The following is a 14,589-nucleotide window of genomic DNA, read 5'->3' on the forward strand; positions in this document are numbered from 1 at the left end:
CTGAATCTATATAGTTGTCCTATTTCTTTATCTTTTCACAAGAATATCACATGATTGTGTCAAATGATTTGCTAACTGAGAACTTCATAAAATGGGAGTTATTCATCTTTAGAACATAAATCCACATTGACTCTCATGGTTCCTGCTTCTTTTGCAAAGTATCCTTCCTTTGCTAAGCTAAAAATTCATCATTGAATTTGCAAGGAATGAGATTACAAAATGCCCCAAGTTCATCTTTAGTCTTTCTACTGCAAACATAGAGTTAACTACTCTCAAAGAAGCTCTGATTATTTTAAATAGTAATTAGTATTAGACACCAAAATCTCAGTACTTGAGTGCTTCTTATCTTATTTCACGTGAACACAAGAAATACAACACGGTGACATAGGGACTTTTAGTTACTTTAGTGACAAAATAGAAAAAAAGAGTCCCTAAGAGGTCATGAATACATGTATTGATCTCAATTTAACGTGATCTCTATCAAGAATCTTTACATGATAGTTTATTGATACAACTGTCCACCCTTTTGTTTTTAAACTACCAGTTTTCTCTTTGTAATTTTAATGTTACCCCTAAATTTTTAAATCTCCTTTACTTATTTTTTTTGACCCTTAAATCCAGCATCGTGGAATAGGCTCCAAACTTTGCAATTGAAACATTATCCCTCAACAAGCATTTCTTAATCACTGTCTAAGAGAGAAAAAGACATAAAAGCTCTCCAGAGGAACACTGAGGACTGTAGAGGCAAAGGCAGGACTCAATGCAACATGAAAATGCAAGTGCTCTTGTTCAAAACGTATAAAGAATTATAAGACGACAACAGCAGAACGTTATACCAAGCATAGGGCCCTTCTGAGGAGCGGGCCTCGAGGGACAGCACAGGTAGCATGTCCGTGAAACCAGTGGCAGCACATCTCGGGTCTCAGATAGCACCACGTCTTTAGTAAAAACAGGGAAATGCCAGCAAATATAGGTTTTTGGATTGCAGTCTAAAATTCTCCTTTAATTCCTAATTTCCATGGGCTCTCATATCAATTATCTTTTGTCTCAAGCAGCTTTCATATTGAACTTCAACTTATTAAAAAACTGTAGATAAAAATATATACTAAACAGTTCAGCAGTTAATTAGTCGAAACTTTTAAAGTCTGGTGAAGAATGTCAGGAGATATAACCAAGCACGATCAGAAAAATATTTCTGTTGAAATATGGGAGGTGTTCGTTTTCAAGTCCTGTGGACACCGGAGGAAGGCATCCTGCCCCTGGTGGCCTGCCCTGCGCATTCGGCAGAAGAGACACAAGTACTTCCACTTGGGGAGGCTCCCGTGCTGTCCACTGCCCGGCTGTCCTGTGGTTACTCCCAGGAAAGGATGTCAGCCCCCTGAGAAGGGAGGTGGGGGGCACTGGACCATCTCCATCTGACGAAGCTCACCTGGCTTGCCCTGCCTTGGAAGATCCTTCCCTTAAGTCTTCCCGTTTTCCCTCTGCATTCCTGTCCCTCCTTCCTCTTGGTGTCTTTTCTCCCTACTGGAAGCTGAGGGGTGCAGAGTCTACGCCAGGTCTCCCATAGCTTCACCCCATCTCTCCTACCATCTCCCTCAGTCTCTTCCAGCCTGGCTGGGTCCAAGGGAACGGTCAAAGGTGTCTCAGAAGTCCCACATGCCTTGGTCTCAAGACAATATTCTAAAGTGGCCCATAAAAATATTGTTTCCTAAGACTTCTAGACTCTGAGACTGCAAATGTGACTCCCCCTTTCCTTTTATCTCTGTTGGCACCGGTCCCACAAAACTCTCTTCTCCCAAACAGAATTGTACCTGAAACCCAGAATTTAGTTATTTAGCACTTTTGTTCATTGGTCTTAAGATTATTCCAATTCAATGCATTTAATTTTCCATGTAGAAGTCACTTTTTCTGTGGCTTCTGAACACCATTTACAAAAAAAAGAAAAAAAAAAAGCTCCATTTTCACAAATCATGGAGCTCCAGGCCACAATTACCTTTTTCAGAAAGCTTTTTCTATAAAAGCCAAGATTACTTTTCACGTGTTAAAACAGTTACAGTTAAATGCTACAGTTAAGCAGCATCCATCTGCTGCTTTTTCTGAGCAATTTCACAAGCGATCTGGGTCAATTGCAGCTAATGCTTATCTCTGCTCCACTCACCCCTGCACATCTACAAGCTCAAGTGCGATTCTCTGCTCGGCAAGTCATGGACGGTCAGGGGGCTCCCAGACGTCCTCAGGAGATTCTACTCCCCCATTTTATCATCCCAGGTGTCCATACTGAGCCCTCTAGTGAAAAGTAGTCCAGGCAGGACCCAAAACTTGGGCTCTCCGCATGGAGCTTTCCAACTCCCTTTGAGAATTCCCAGGTGACCCCACTGTTGTAATGCCCCCACAGATCTCGGCTATTCCCCAGCTCTTCTTCCACTTCCTGATGCCCCATCTCAAACCTAGCCATGATGGAAGAATGTGTTTTTCCACCATTCCCAAGTCTGGGTTTCTGGTGAATCATGGTGCACAAACATACACCCAATTGTAAGTTAGATTGAGTTCCTGATTTGATTGGCTAACAAGTCAAATCCTTTTGTAAGCAAGGTGGCTACAGCGAGCCAGGACAGATGCTGTGTGTCTCAGCTTCTTTCCATTTTATGAGGGCTTTGCAGCTGCTAGTGATGCTGCCCACACAAATTAGGGACTTGCCAGATCTGAGAAGCTTAATTCTTTCTACGACATCACCATGTTAAAACTTGGAGATTTACATCACCATGCAAGATGAATGTACCGCCCTGTGGAGGAATATGGACACACATCTGGCTCTCTTGCTTCTTGAAACAAAGTTGGAACCAATAAAGCCACACCCACAACTGTGGGAGAAAAGGAAGCTTAGGGCTAAGTGTACCTAAACAATATTTCTGCCTCCCGACTTCCAGTGTTCAGAAAGCCCCTTTACACCTATGTTGTCTCCAGTTTTCAAATATATATATATTTATATATATATTTATATATATTTCATATATATATATTTCATACACACACACATATGAATATGTATTCCTCTGTTCTCTTGTTTCAAGGTTTCAATTTCCTTCTGCATCTCTATAAGTAAGATATTCATCTATATATGTGTTTGTGTATACATATGCGTTTATATACACAATAGCTGATAGATACACATAATTGGAGCTATAAACATAGATAGCTTTTAAAAATGTTTTCCATAGCATTGTTGCTATTTCCTCCAATTTGCTTATTTCTGTTTCTTTGTTTGAGTCCATCATTCCGCTTCTAGAATTCCCTCAGGATTTTCTTGGTTGTCTGCTCATCCCTAAGAAGGGGTTCTAACAAATTGATTGAAAGTTGTGAGTGAAGCTGGGACTTGCCAACCATGAGCTTCACTTTAGAACAATCTAGCTTGGTGTTTAGTTGAGGGACTCTCGATTTCAGTGGCTTTAAGTCTTTCCTCTTATTCTGATCAGATTCCCCAAAGGAAACACTTCCATTTCCTTCTGGCTGCCAGCATTTGGGGAGCAAAGTTGGAGAACAGGGTTGAGGTTTCAGCACCGAACATGTAAATGCTTATTCATTTCCCGTGTTTTCAGAAAAGAAGCCAAGTCTCAAATAAGTCTGTGGTCCCTAGTGCAGAGCCAGTCTTTTTACCCTTTTCAGATAATAAACCTTCCGTCTTCTGCTAGGTTTGGAGAGAGACAACTACCCAGCTGTAAAGACCAAACACAGGAATTTCTAAGAGTACTTCTTAATCAGGCTTTCAAACAATTCTCCTTATTTTAGTTCCCCTCCGTTACCCCACTTCCAAATGTAACTTGCACTGCGAATTCCTGAACTTTTGAAGGATTTTGTGCTTTAAAACAGGTTGTTTCTCAGCTTATAGTGTAAAGTTGTTTTTTTTTTAAGATTTTTATTAAAAATATAGTTAGCATGCAATATTATATGAGTTTCAGGGGTACACAATTCAACATTTGTATACCTAAGGAAGTGATCACCATGATAAGTCCAGCACCCATCTGACACAGTACTACGCTATCACAATATTATTGACTATATTCCCCATGCTGTACATTACATCCCCGTGACTTACTTGTTTTATACCTGGAAATTTGGACCTCTTATTCCCCTTCACCTTCCCCCCTCCATTTTAATTTTTCAGTTACAGTTGATATTCAATATTATTCTATATTCTACAAGACCTGCTGCCACCTGCTGGCCCCAGTAAGGTTCAGCTGCTGATAAAGCCTGGTGTGGTATGCAAGTTGGGTGAGACAGGGTCTCAGCGAGTCAGCAGTGTGGAGCAATGGAGCTCACCAGGCCAATCTGAATCAGCTTAACACAAGAAGATGGTGGCCACCTGCTGGCTGCATGGGAGATGTGCCCCACACAGGGAAAATGGGGACTGTCCCACTGGTCCTCACCCTGAAGTTACACAATTCAGTCTCTCACCATGTCTCTGACACCCCCAGAGTCACCGTCCCTCTGCTGGAGCCCAGAGTGAGTGCCTGTGTCAGCCCTTTAAAAGTATGTCTGCATTTCCCACAGCCTTCCATCCCATCCAAATGGTCAAATCCCCACTGTTTTTCACAGCCAGAAGTTGTGGGGGCTCCTCTTCCCAGCACCAATACCCTGGGCTGGGGAGCCTGGTGTGGGGAACTGAGATCCCTCATTCCTTCATGGAGAACTTCTGTGGCTGAGATATTTTTCCCAATTTTCAATTGCCACATGGAGGTGTAGGGCCGGCCTGTTTTGCATCTCCTCCCTTCCCCCCTTCTACCAGTCTTGACATGGCTTCTTCTTTATATCCTTAGTTATAAAACTTCTGTTCAGCTAGACTTCAGATGGTTCTCCAGGTTGGTTGTTTTATAACTTAGTTGTAATTTTGATGTATTAATGGGATGAGGCAAGCACAGCATTTACTTACTCCACCATCTTGGCTCTCCCATAGCTAAAGATTTGGTTTCCATGAATCTGATAAGTCATTTGTCATGCAGCCATCTGGGTCTCAGCTTCCAAAATTTTATGTTGTCTTCTTTCATAGCCTCTCTATTCATGTAGTTTTATGACTTTTAAGTATCTGACTATTGCTCTACAGGGATTCAGGTCAGAGTTAAAGCAGATGCATGTCTTCAATCCACCATCTTAACCCACAGTAACATTCAAAGCAACAAGCTTACAAAGGTGGCAAATGATTGGGCTACAGTTAAATGTAGCAGTAACAACCTTTGGGTCATGATGAACCACAAAATGAATATGAATTTATCAATTGATGCTGTGAACAGTTAAAATGAAATTAGAAAATAATTCTTAGAATATGAAAAGAAATTATTCTTCTGATATTTTATCCCCTTAGGAGAGAACTGTATTTGATTTTGGTTTCCACATTTCAGAGATGGATGGGAAAAAGCCCTGGAATAGGGGAACCAAAAGGTGACTTACAAAACAGAGTACCAAGCCTATGAGTAAAAGTTATTTAATCTAAAGGCTAAGAACTAACAATATTTTCAAGTATATAACTGATTTCCCAAGGGAAATTTTCATTAACTACTCTCTGTTTCCATAACGGAGTAACAAAAGAAAATAAGTTGAAGCTGTACCAAGAAAATGGGCAATTAAACATTTGAATGAGAATTAGGAGAAAAAGATTAATTTCTCTCTTTGAAAATATTTATTATACAAATTCTATCTGTGAAATAGAAGGTAAACGTGAGCCAGATGACGTCTGAATATCCCTTCCTTCTCTGTATAATGTAATTTATCACATTAATATTAATGCCTGCATTATATTAATGAACCCATTCTTCAAAGAAGGCAAGCCATTGGTCTGATTGGTTAGAGTAACTGTTGTGAGTTTGGGTTGGCAGACGAGACATGTGAGTTTGGTTTATGCAAGCTCCTATGTAAACTCTTCAATTTCCTGCCTCATTGAAAAGCATAGCCCAGGACAATCTAATTGACAAAAGATGCCTGAAAACAGAGGAAAGGCAATAAATAATACAGGTCTTTACAATTCATTTAAAAGCTCAGAAACATATCATTTTAAATTATAGAATATTAGAGTAAGGTTCAGAAGAAGTAATTACCTTAGTGCTAAATGACTATTTCTGAGCATATCTTAAAGCTGAACAATTTACAGCTAGAAGTAATTATTCAAAAGAATTTTCTGTTTTACTAAAAATATTTAAAAACATCCAAAGCAAATTACTTGTAAATTTAATCCTCTTTAATCCATTAAAGAGGAAAAATTAGTATTAGGAATGTTTGTGTTTAGATATTAAAAGTAGTCAAAGAGCTATATCTCAAATTAAGAAAAAATTATACTGAAATATATACATATTCTAAGTTCAATACAGCAAGTAATATGCAAAGTTTTGAACTATAATCATTGAATTTCATATTTCTCATAAAATACCCAATTTATAATTTAATATAGTAAAGATATTATAACTGTATTCAATGTGATAATTTGCAAAATTGTAACTATATATTAATTACAAATTTGTTTTATCTATTGCTACTGGGAAAAAAATGTATTAACATCAACCAAAGATGTCTCAGGTGGATAGTCAGGTAGTAAAAAGTTTTACTGAAAGGCTAGTGATTTAACATCACTCTTAGGAATTATTCTTCAGACCCTCATTGGTCTCCCATCATCACTGTCAATCTGCACCCAGAGCTTCTGGTCCTGTGGGTGTTGTAATATTTTCATTCTGCTTGCTTTGTAATTTGAGAATGTGAGGGTGAGGTGATTACTCTTTTGATAATTTCGCTAATATTCCAAATATGTTGGAGCTATCCCCTCAATAATTCTATTTGAAAAAGTGCTTTGTTTTACTTTCTTAGTGTATGGAACTATATTTATAAATAAGTTTTTTTTTATTGAAAACCCATTGAAAAATAGGTTTTACTCAGGAGTCATTTGCTCTTTACCAAAATTTGTACAAAATATGTATTTGTTTAAGTGAAATGTGCCTTTACAGTTTAAATGAACTAACGTGAGTGAAAAGACTCGAGAAAATTGAAATAATATTTTGCAAGATTTGTATGATTTGGCCTCTGTTTATTCTGACAGCTATAGTTTCTAGAATCTTTCTGTCATTTTTGTCCTTATTTGCAAATTAATACTAATTTAATCAGTAAACATTTTCTGGAAGATTTGTCTGCACCAAACCTATGCTGAATTTTTCACATTAAAGATTAGTTTCTTATTATATATTCATTGTATCCTTGACAAACTGTTTGTTTTACCAATAAAATCATTTGAATGTGCTTTTTGAAGAAAATATGTGAAGAGAAAAAAGAAACAATGTAGCTAATTTTTTGTTGTTTTGTTTATGGCATGGATATGCCTTCCTCCAGTTTTCTATTTTAAATCTAGTGGTATATATATATTAGATTTGTTAAATGTGAGATATACAAAATATACAAACCAAGCAAGTTTAAATAAAGAACCCAATTGTGTTTATAATGGACTTTAGATGAATTGACATTAATGATTTTACCAAAATAATTTCATATCATAGTAAAATATTGAATATGCTTGAGGTAATATTTAACTGACCAATGGCCTATGTCAGATTAGTGACCAAGAATTTTATAATAATAAGTATAATCCTGGAGTGATTATTTTTAAAAGTAATTTTTAAAAGTAATATTGTATAACAGATTTCTAGTCATAGAAAGAGCTCATCTGCATTTAATCTTATACTGTATGGGGCTTATAAAAACATGCATAATAGTTTTTTTTTTCCGAAATGATAATCTCTTTCAGGCTCTCTCCATGATTCCTGAACAAGAGCACTTAACGCAAAAAGTGTAAAATGCCCAATACAGGGCCCTGCTTACTGAAAATATTTAATTTAATTAATAATATGTTTTGTTTAGGAATTTATTTTACAGTGAAAATTCTTATTAATATTTTCATATTTACACATTTTGAACTTTTCTCATTATCCAGAGCTTTTCAATTTCATGAGTTATTAATATAACAATGTTCTACAGTGTATACTCATTTTCGTCCAAAAGCACTGTTGACTTATTAATAAGTCTCTAAATATTAATAATTGCTTGTCACCTGTGCCACCTACAAAGATACTCTCATGGCCTAATGGTAGAGCTCACCTTGAAGAAAATACCTTTAAATAGTCCTCCTGTCCCTCCCTGGATTCTTTCTTTAGGACTCAGATGAGCAACATTAGGCTTCAGGAAGTTTGGTGGATCAACAAAAGGGCAAATGACAATGACATTGTCCTTGAGAAGGCAACATTGCCTAGTGAGAAAGTATTCAATTCATGAAGATCACGAGTCAAAAACAGTCAAAACATTTCGATGTTTTTTTTTTTTTACATTTTTAAGTGTTCTAGATATTTTGTCAAATTCTCTTAACTTGTATGTTCTCAGTTTTAGTGTTTTCTTCAGGTTCACAGAAATGTATGGAAATTTTTTTGTTGTTTCCACTCTGTCTACAGTTGGAATTCAGTGAGAGAGTACTTGTCTGCACCAATACTATTTTTTTTTCCTTTGGCCAAATTAAACATACTTCCTACTAAACCTTGGCTAACTAATGGCACTGACTAACTAGAAATCAAACCAGAAAATAAATGAATCATATTGAGGGTGTATAATAAGATATTTTCTTTAAAAAGCAAAAATTAGTTGTTGACAAAGTACAGTATTTGCCCAGTATAGAAATTAAACAGGGATATCATAGTGAATATGAAGCCAATGACGATCTTCTCAATAAATAAACCTCTCTATTAGTAATGCAGTTTTGTTCAAGGATATAAAGTGTCACATACCATGTGAGTTATCTATTGCTGCATAAGAAAACACCTCAAATCTTTAGTGGCTTAAAACAACAACGTTTATTATCTCACACTTTCTGTTTATTCACTTCCAAGTTTATTCACGTGGCTGTTTGAGGTGGCTTCAGTTCCTCTCCCTGTGTGTCTCTCCACGGACTTCCTGAGTGACCTCACTACACAGCAGCTGGCTTCCCCAGGATGAGCGATCTAAGAGAGAGAGCAGTCAGGAAGCCACAGAGCCTTTTCTGACTTAGTGTCCCTAGTTGCACACTGTCAATTCAGCTTTTTCTCTATTCATTAGAAATTAAAAGTAAATTCCAGCCCACACTCAAGAATGGGGGAATTAGGCTCCTCCTAATTCTATTCGGAAGGGAATGTCAAAGAATTTGTGGACAAATATTTCAATCACCACACATACATTCACAACATTGTTGGAGGTGGCTTAAATATATTATTAAAACTAATTTTGAATATGAACCTAAATTCTCCATAAGTCACTACCAGAGGTTAGATTCTAGGTTATTGTTCTATCCGCTAGATTGGCTCCATCTCTGAAGCACTGAAAATTCTCAGATCCTCTGATCAGCACAGCTAGTCTAGATCTATATTCCAACAACTTTGTGCAATCCATTTTGTTTGACCAGTCAAAAACACTCTCTCACCAGTCAGATCAGTTCTTAAATTAGATGTGCTTAAATTAAAAACCAAATACTTCTTTTGTTGAATTTCATGTAAAAAATATTTGAAAATTTTTGACATAAAAAGTATTTGCATAACATGGTATATTATTTTCCCTTCCATAAATGAAGAAAGGATGGCTGTGTTTCTATCCCAGCTCAAGCTACCAGCAGCAATGTTGGCAGCTCAAGCTCATGGGAGGCCCGGTCCACCAGGCAAGGATGGGTTACCTGGGCCACCAGGAGACCCTGGACCTCAAGGTAAGTCTTCAAATATAGTATTTGTTTATCAGTTCCTTAACACTCAATATTTATAATATGCTAATCACAGTTAAGGAGATATATATATATATATACACATACACACACACACACACACACATATATATACACACATATATATATATATATACCTCTATATATTCATATATAAGATACCTGATATACCGTGTATATATATCTATATGATATATGATATATATATGATATCTTGTTAATATTTCACATTCTAGGAGAAAATTATTGCTCCTTCAAATTTAAAACTGATAATTATCTGCTGATCTAGATTTTGATAATAATATTTGTTATAATAACAGTAAAAATATGTGCTATATATCTTTATGATCTGGGCATCTCAGAGTTGTCCATGCCATCCTATCGATGCAAGTAGTCAAGAATCATCTTAGTATCTTAAAGAAACTGACGAAAAAGTTTTAAGAGATGCTACTATAAATAGTGATTTGGAGCCAAAATATATTTTTGAGAAAGTGTAGAATTCTTCTCCATCTCATAGAGCTTGTGGATGGCAACTTTTGAATTTTAAAGGAGAACTGACTCTGGGTGGTGAACACACAAGGCAATATATAGATGATGTATTACAGAATGGTACACTTGACATCTATGTAACCTTACTAATCATTGTCTCCCCAATAAACTTTAATTAAAAAGAAAAGAATTTCTCATATGGTTTCTAAAACTTTTAAAGCAGGACTTCACTTAAATTGGCAAAAAAAAAAAAAAAAAAAAAAAAGGACAGCTTTACGAGACAAGATCTTGGATGCAGCTTGACTGAATCTGGTAAGGCCATTTTCTAGAAATAGGTTAGCAATCAGCAAAGTGGCCAAATAGACCCTGGTTTAGAAGATTCACAACTCTGACAAGGAAATATTAAATGCAGTGAGTACATACCATGAAAGATGAGACCAGGGAAACTACTTTTCCTGTGCTACCACAGAGGAGCCAAAGGGCCCTCCTTGAAATAATCAGAAACTTGTACAAAGGAAAAAAGAGAAAGTTAACACCAAAATTACATAGGAATACAGTCCAAAATACTATATATGCAGAGAATTGTTTTTCCTTCACTAGTTCATTTTCCTTCCTACTGCTTCTCTGTAACATAGAGCCTTGTTTTCCGTAGGAAGTGCCCCAAAGTGATTGATGGATTCTCCTTCATCTGAAAGAACTACAACTGTCCCCAATTACAGGGTCTGTTATGGTCTTAACTTACAATCCGTCGTAACAAGTCTCCTGGTTTAGTTAGCACAGTGCAAAACAACAACAGTAAACTCACTCTAGTTTACCTAAACAGTATATTCGACCTTTCCCTTATTTCATAGATTTGGCACATAATTGGAAGAAAAAGTATAGAATCCAGTGTAACCTTCTGTGTGTTCACTGTTGTGTAGAGGGTGGTTAATTATTATCTTTCGCTAGTTGGGTCTGTTCTGAAGTCAGTTTCTGAGACTCAAACGAAGAGCTTGAAAGCCCATCTGAAGATGTGTAATACCTCCAACAACGTGAAGAATAAGAACTGTTAACACCAGTGGGAGAAAAACCTTGGATAGATGTTTCAAACAGTGGCAGTCTAAGAGGATAAGAACCATGGAAAGTCAAGATGTCAAGGAGTACCTTCTGGAACTGGAGTCACCTGTCTACACAGACATCTGTCTCCAGGCTCCCTGAGTAGGGAAGGTCCATCTGGAAAGCTTTCAGTCAGAAGCAATGCTAAGTCAACAGTGTCAGTGAAACTTTTGGAAACAAGACTTCAAGTCACCACTAGATTCACCTTCCATTTTGTGAAGGATTTCCATAGATTTTATCTGCAATTCTGCCGAGGAGATCTTATGGACTACTTCTTGGAGGTGGGGTAGGGGGAGACTTTGGATGCCATTCTTGAATTTGAAAGACTTCCCCGAAATGATTTTCAAGTTTTTTAAAACCCAAGTTTAGTAAACTTGACAAAACTTTTGTCTCACCGGAGGGTTTCTGACAAGACCTATCTTGACTCTAATTCAGCTAGCTGGCTCCTCTGTTTTGCATGATATCTCCTTTCCAGTATTTTCTAAATGCCAGAAATGCGCCAGAAAAATAACACTTGCTAAATATGGGATTCATTTTTTAAGCAATATTTACCTGTTGTCATGCTGTACTGATAATCCCCTCTAAAGCCACAGAGAAATTTGACTAAAAGGTAAAACATGGGGCTGCAGTTTGATGTTTGATTCCTCTGTAGGAGTTCCCAAGGAATTGAAAGGTTTTTCTCTAGTAGATAAATAGATGGGAATTGCTCAGAAGAAGATGAAGTTATGCATGTAACTTCAAAGCTTTGCTCTATTTAAAAGTTTTCTTGAAAAGGAAAGGAAAAAATGCATGTAAAACGGTTACCCTAGTGACCATGCAAAGCTCAGATGCTGTCAGCTGAGTGAGTCTTCATCATTGAGTTTGAGAGAACGTTGAAGTGGAAAATGCAGCCCAGAAAGGGAAAGGAGATGTGGGCTCAGAGCAGCAGTGAGTTCTGCCCACTCACGAGTTCTGTTTGATGGTGGCTCTTCTGAAATTTCTAAAAGAGATACTTTCTTCAGTGTTTTTCAGGAAACAAATCCATTTTCATTTGCTATAAAGAGGTTTGGTTTGAAATGCACTCTATAGAATGAGTCTTGAATTATCTTACTATCTTTAGGGAAGGACAAAAAATTGAAGGGGTCTCATAAGTTTCTTGTACTTATTCTCAGAAGCAGGAGACATGTAGAGTGGAAGGAAAGAGTTGATGTGAGACTATTAGAAGCATGCGATCCAAGTTTTAAAAAGGGAGTACTGTTCCTACCAAAAGTCTGATAATGAAAACTGATAGACCCTCTTTCAGGGTCCTGACCCTGCAGTAGGAATAGAGACTGTTAAGACTGGAGTTGAGTCACCTCATGTGCATTGTTTCTAAATTCTCCAAGGGGTGATTGTTGGCATCTTTTTAAAATTCAAAAGCATTTCCAGATAGTGTTATGTTTTAACCATCCCATGGGTTTTGATTATTGCCTTCCCTCTGTGCACTGAGAAGAGAACTTTTCTTGGTGTGAATTCCCACCTCAGGTCTGCAATGTAGGTCCGATTGCTGCCGGGGGTGAGCAAGAATGTGTCACGTTAGGATCAAGGAAGCCCCAAGAATCATGATCCAGCTGAGTTCTCGCATATAAATAAGAGAAACAAACTTTCATGATGTTGAGTTTATGCGAAAGAATTTTACTTAAACTTTTTCCAAACACAGTTGGTTCTCCACTTCTGGGAAAACCCTGAAGAACACATGCCACACTTGAAAGCTCTGTCCACACTGAGTGGATGTGGAGTTAGGAGAAAACAGATCCAGCTATTCCACGAGCCCTCCATCAGTTTTGATAGGAAACTATTGGAAATGGGTGTTCTTATATTTGAACTTTTAAAGTTTAGCTGTTATTGGTTTATAATGAAGGAAGCCTGTTATTTGTAAACCCGTGGCCCATAAGGTAGTTCACATGACTGACATAGATTTGACCTTTCAAATTTGTTAGCAGTCGGGAACGGAGGAAGTGGGAGGCATGTGTGTGTCAAAATGACTGAAGGGCAACGTGGTCGACAGGGAGGCAAGACCAGGAAGGCCAAACAACTCGTGTGGCTCACGGCAGGCCCACACCTCAAGAGTGGTCCTTCCAAAATGCCAGGAACAATCCTTGATTGGCCCCATTTGTCTGGCATGCATGTCGATGCACAGATTTACAACTTTGGAAGTAAATCCCTGGAGTTGAAATGGAAATCTGTGCAGTGGAAATAAATAAACTCTACCACCTGAAAGCAAGCACCAAATTTGTACAATGACTAGTACCTCTAGATGTTTCAATTAGGACACTGCTGTTGTTTGATTTCTCTTCTCCTACATAAGCTATGGTGATAGCAAACTGTCATCCTGCATATTTATAAGCCATGAAAATGCATGCCCCTTTGCAAAGAGACCAGCCTTTTAGTCTTTTCCAAATTTCAAATGAGGCCTACCCTAACTGGGTGAAAAGCTTAATTCTAGGAAGTAGGAAAGCTGTTATCGACTTTATTAGCATTCCTATCTGAAATTTTGTTGTGAAGCAATTATAAAATAAGACCCTGTGGCTTTATGGCAGCCTTCATAAGGAATGAGTTTTTGTCCTTTTTAGGAAATTTAAGAGTAGAAAACTGTTGTGTGCTTGTGCAATTCAGCAATGCTATTTATTAATAGTATGTTGTTATTAATCTAATAAGCTGAGAGATTTGTAGAAATAAATTATTACAGTCAACAGAAGTATAAATGTTACCCCATTAGACAAATATACAAATTATTGTTTCTTGTTTTGTGATACTATATGCACTTAAGTACATGGGAATAATGTATTTTTGTATAATATTAATATTTGAAAACTGAATTTAAAGATGTAGGTTTTAAATGAGCTATTTTTCATTTGGAATTGTGTTACAGTCTTATTAACCTTCTTGTTAATTGAAAGTTCATATATCTTTAGTTTATTTCTTCCTCATTTTTTATGCTAAGATCTTAAGCACTTACTAAGATAGGTTGAGGGTCAACTTTACAATCTTTCTGTAACAGTAAAACCTAGGTTGGGCTATCAGATATACCTCAGATAATAAATGTTACTTTACAGCAGAAATGTTTAAATAATGAATTTGAAAGGATGCTTTCAAAATGACCCTAAGTACAAACATTTTCCCTTGTTGCTTACATATGTTAAATGAAAGTCATTTATATAAAAGAAGTCTTGGTAATATTTTAAAGTTGAATATGTATTAACTTAGGGTATTGTGCCACGTGTTCA

General features: G+C 37.0%; 1 protein-coding gene across 1 annotated transcript in view; it reads left to right on the plus strand.

The window, feature by feature from the left end:
* COL19A1 (collagen type XIX alpha 1 chain) overlaps positions 1-14,589 on the plus strand; it is a 304,480-nt gene that overhangs the window by 287,838 nt on the left and 2,053 nt on the right. Inside the window, exon 49 of the mRNA XM_033102674.1 lies at positions 9,617-9,745. Within this exon, the coding sequence (XP_032958565.1) occupies positions 9,617-9,745 (129 nt within the window). The remainder of the gene's footprint in view (positions 1-9,616; positions 9,746-14,589) is intronic.

This window comes from Rhinolophus ferrumequinum, chromosome 3 (assembly GCF_004115265.2).
Source record: "Rhinolophus ferrumequinum isolate MPI-CBG mRhiFer1 chromosome 3, mRhiFer1_v1.p, whole genome shotgun sequence".
Taxonomy (NCBI): domain Eukaryota; kingdom Metazoa; phylum Chordata; class Mammalia; order Chiroptera; family Rhinolophidae; genus Rhinolophus; species Rhinolophus ferrumequinum.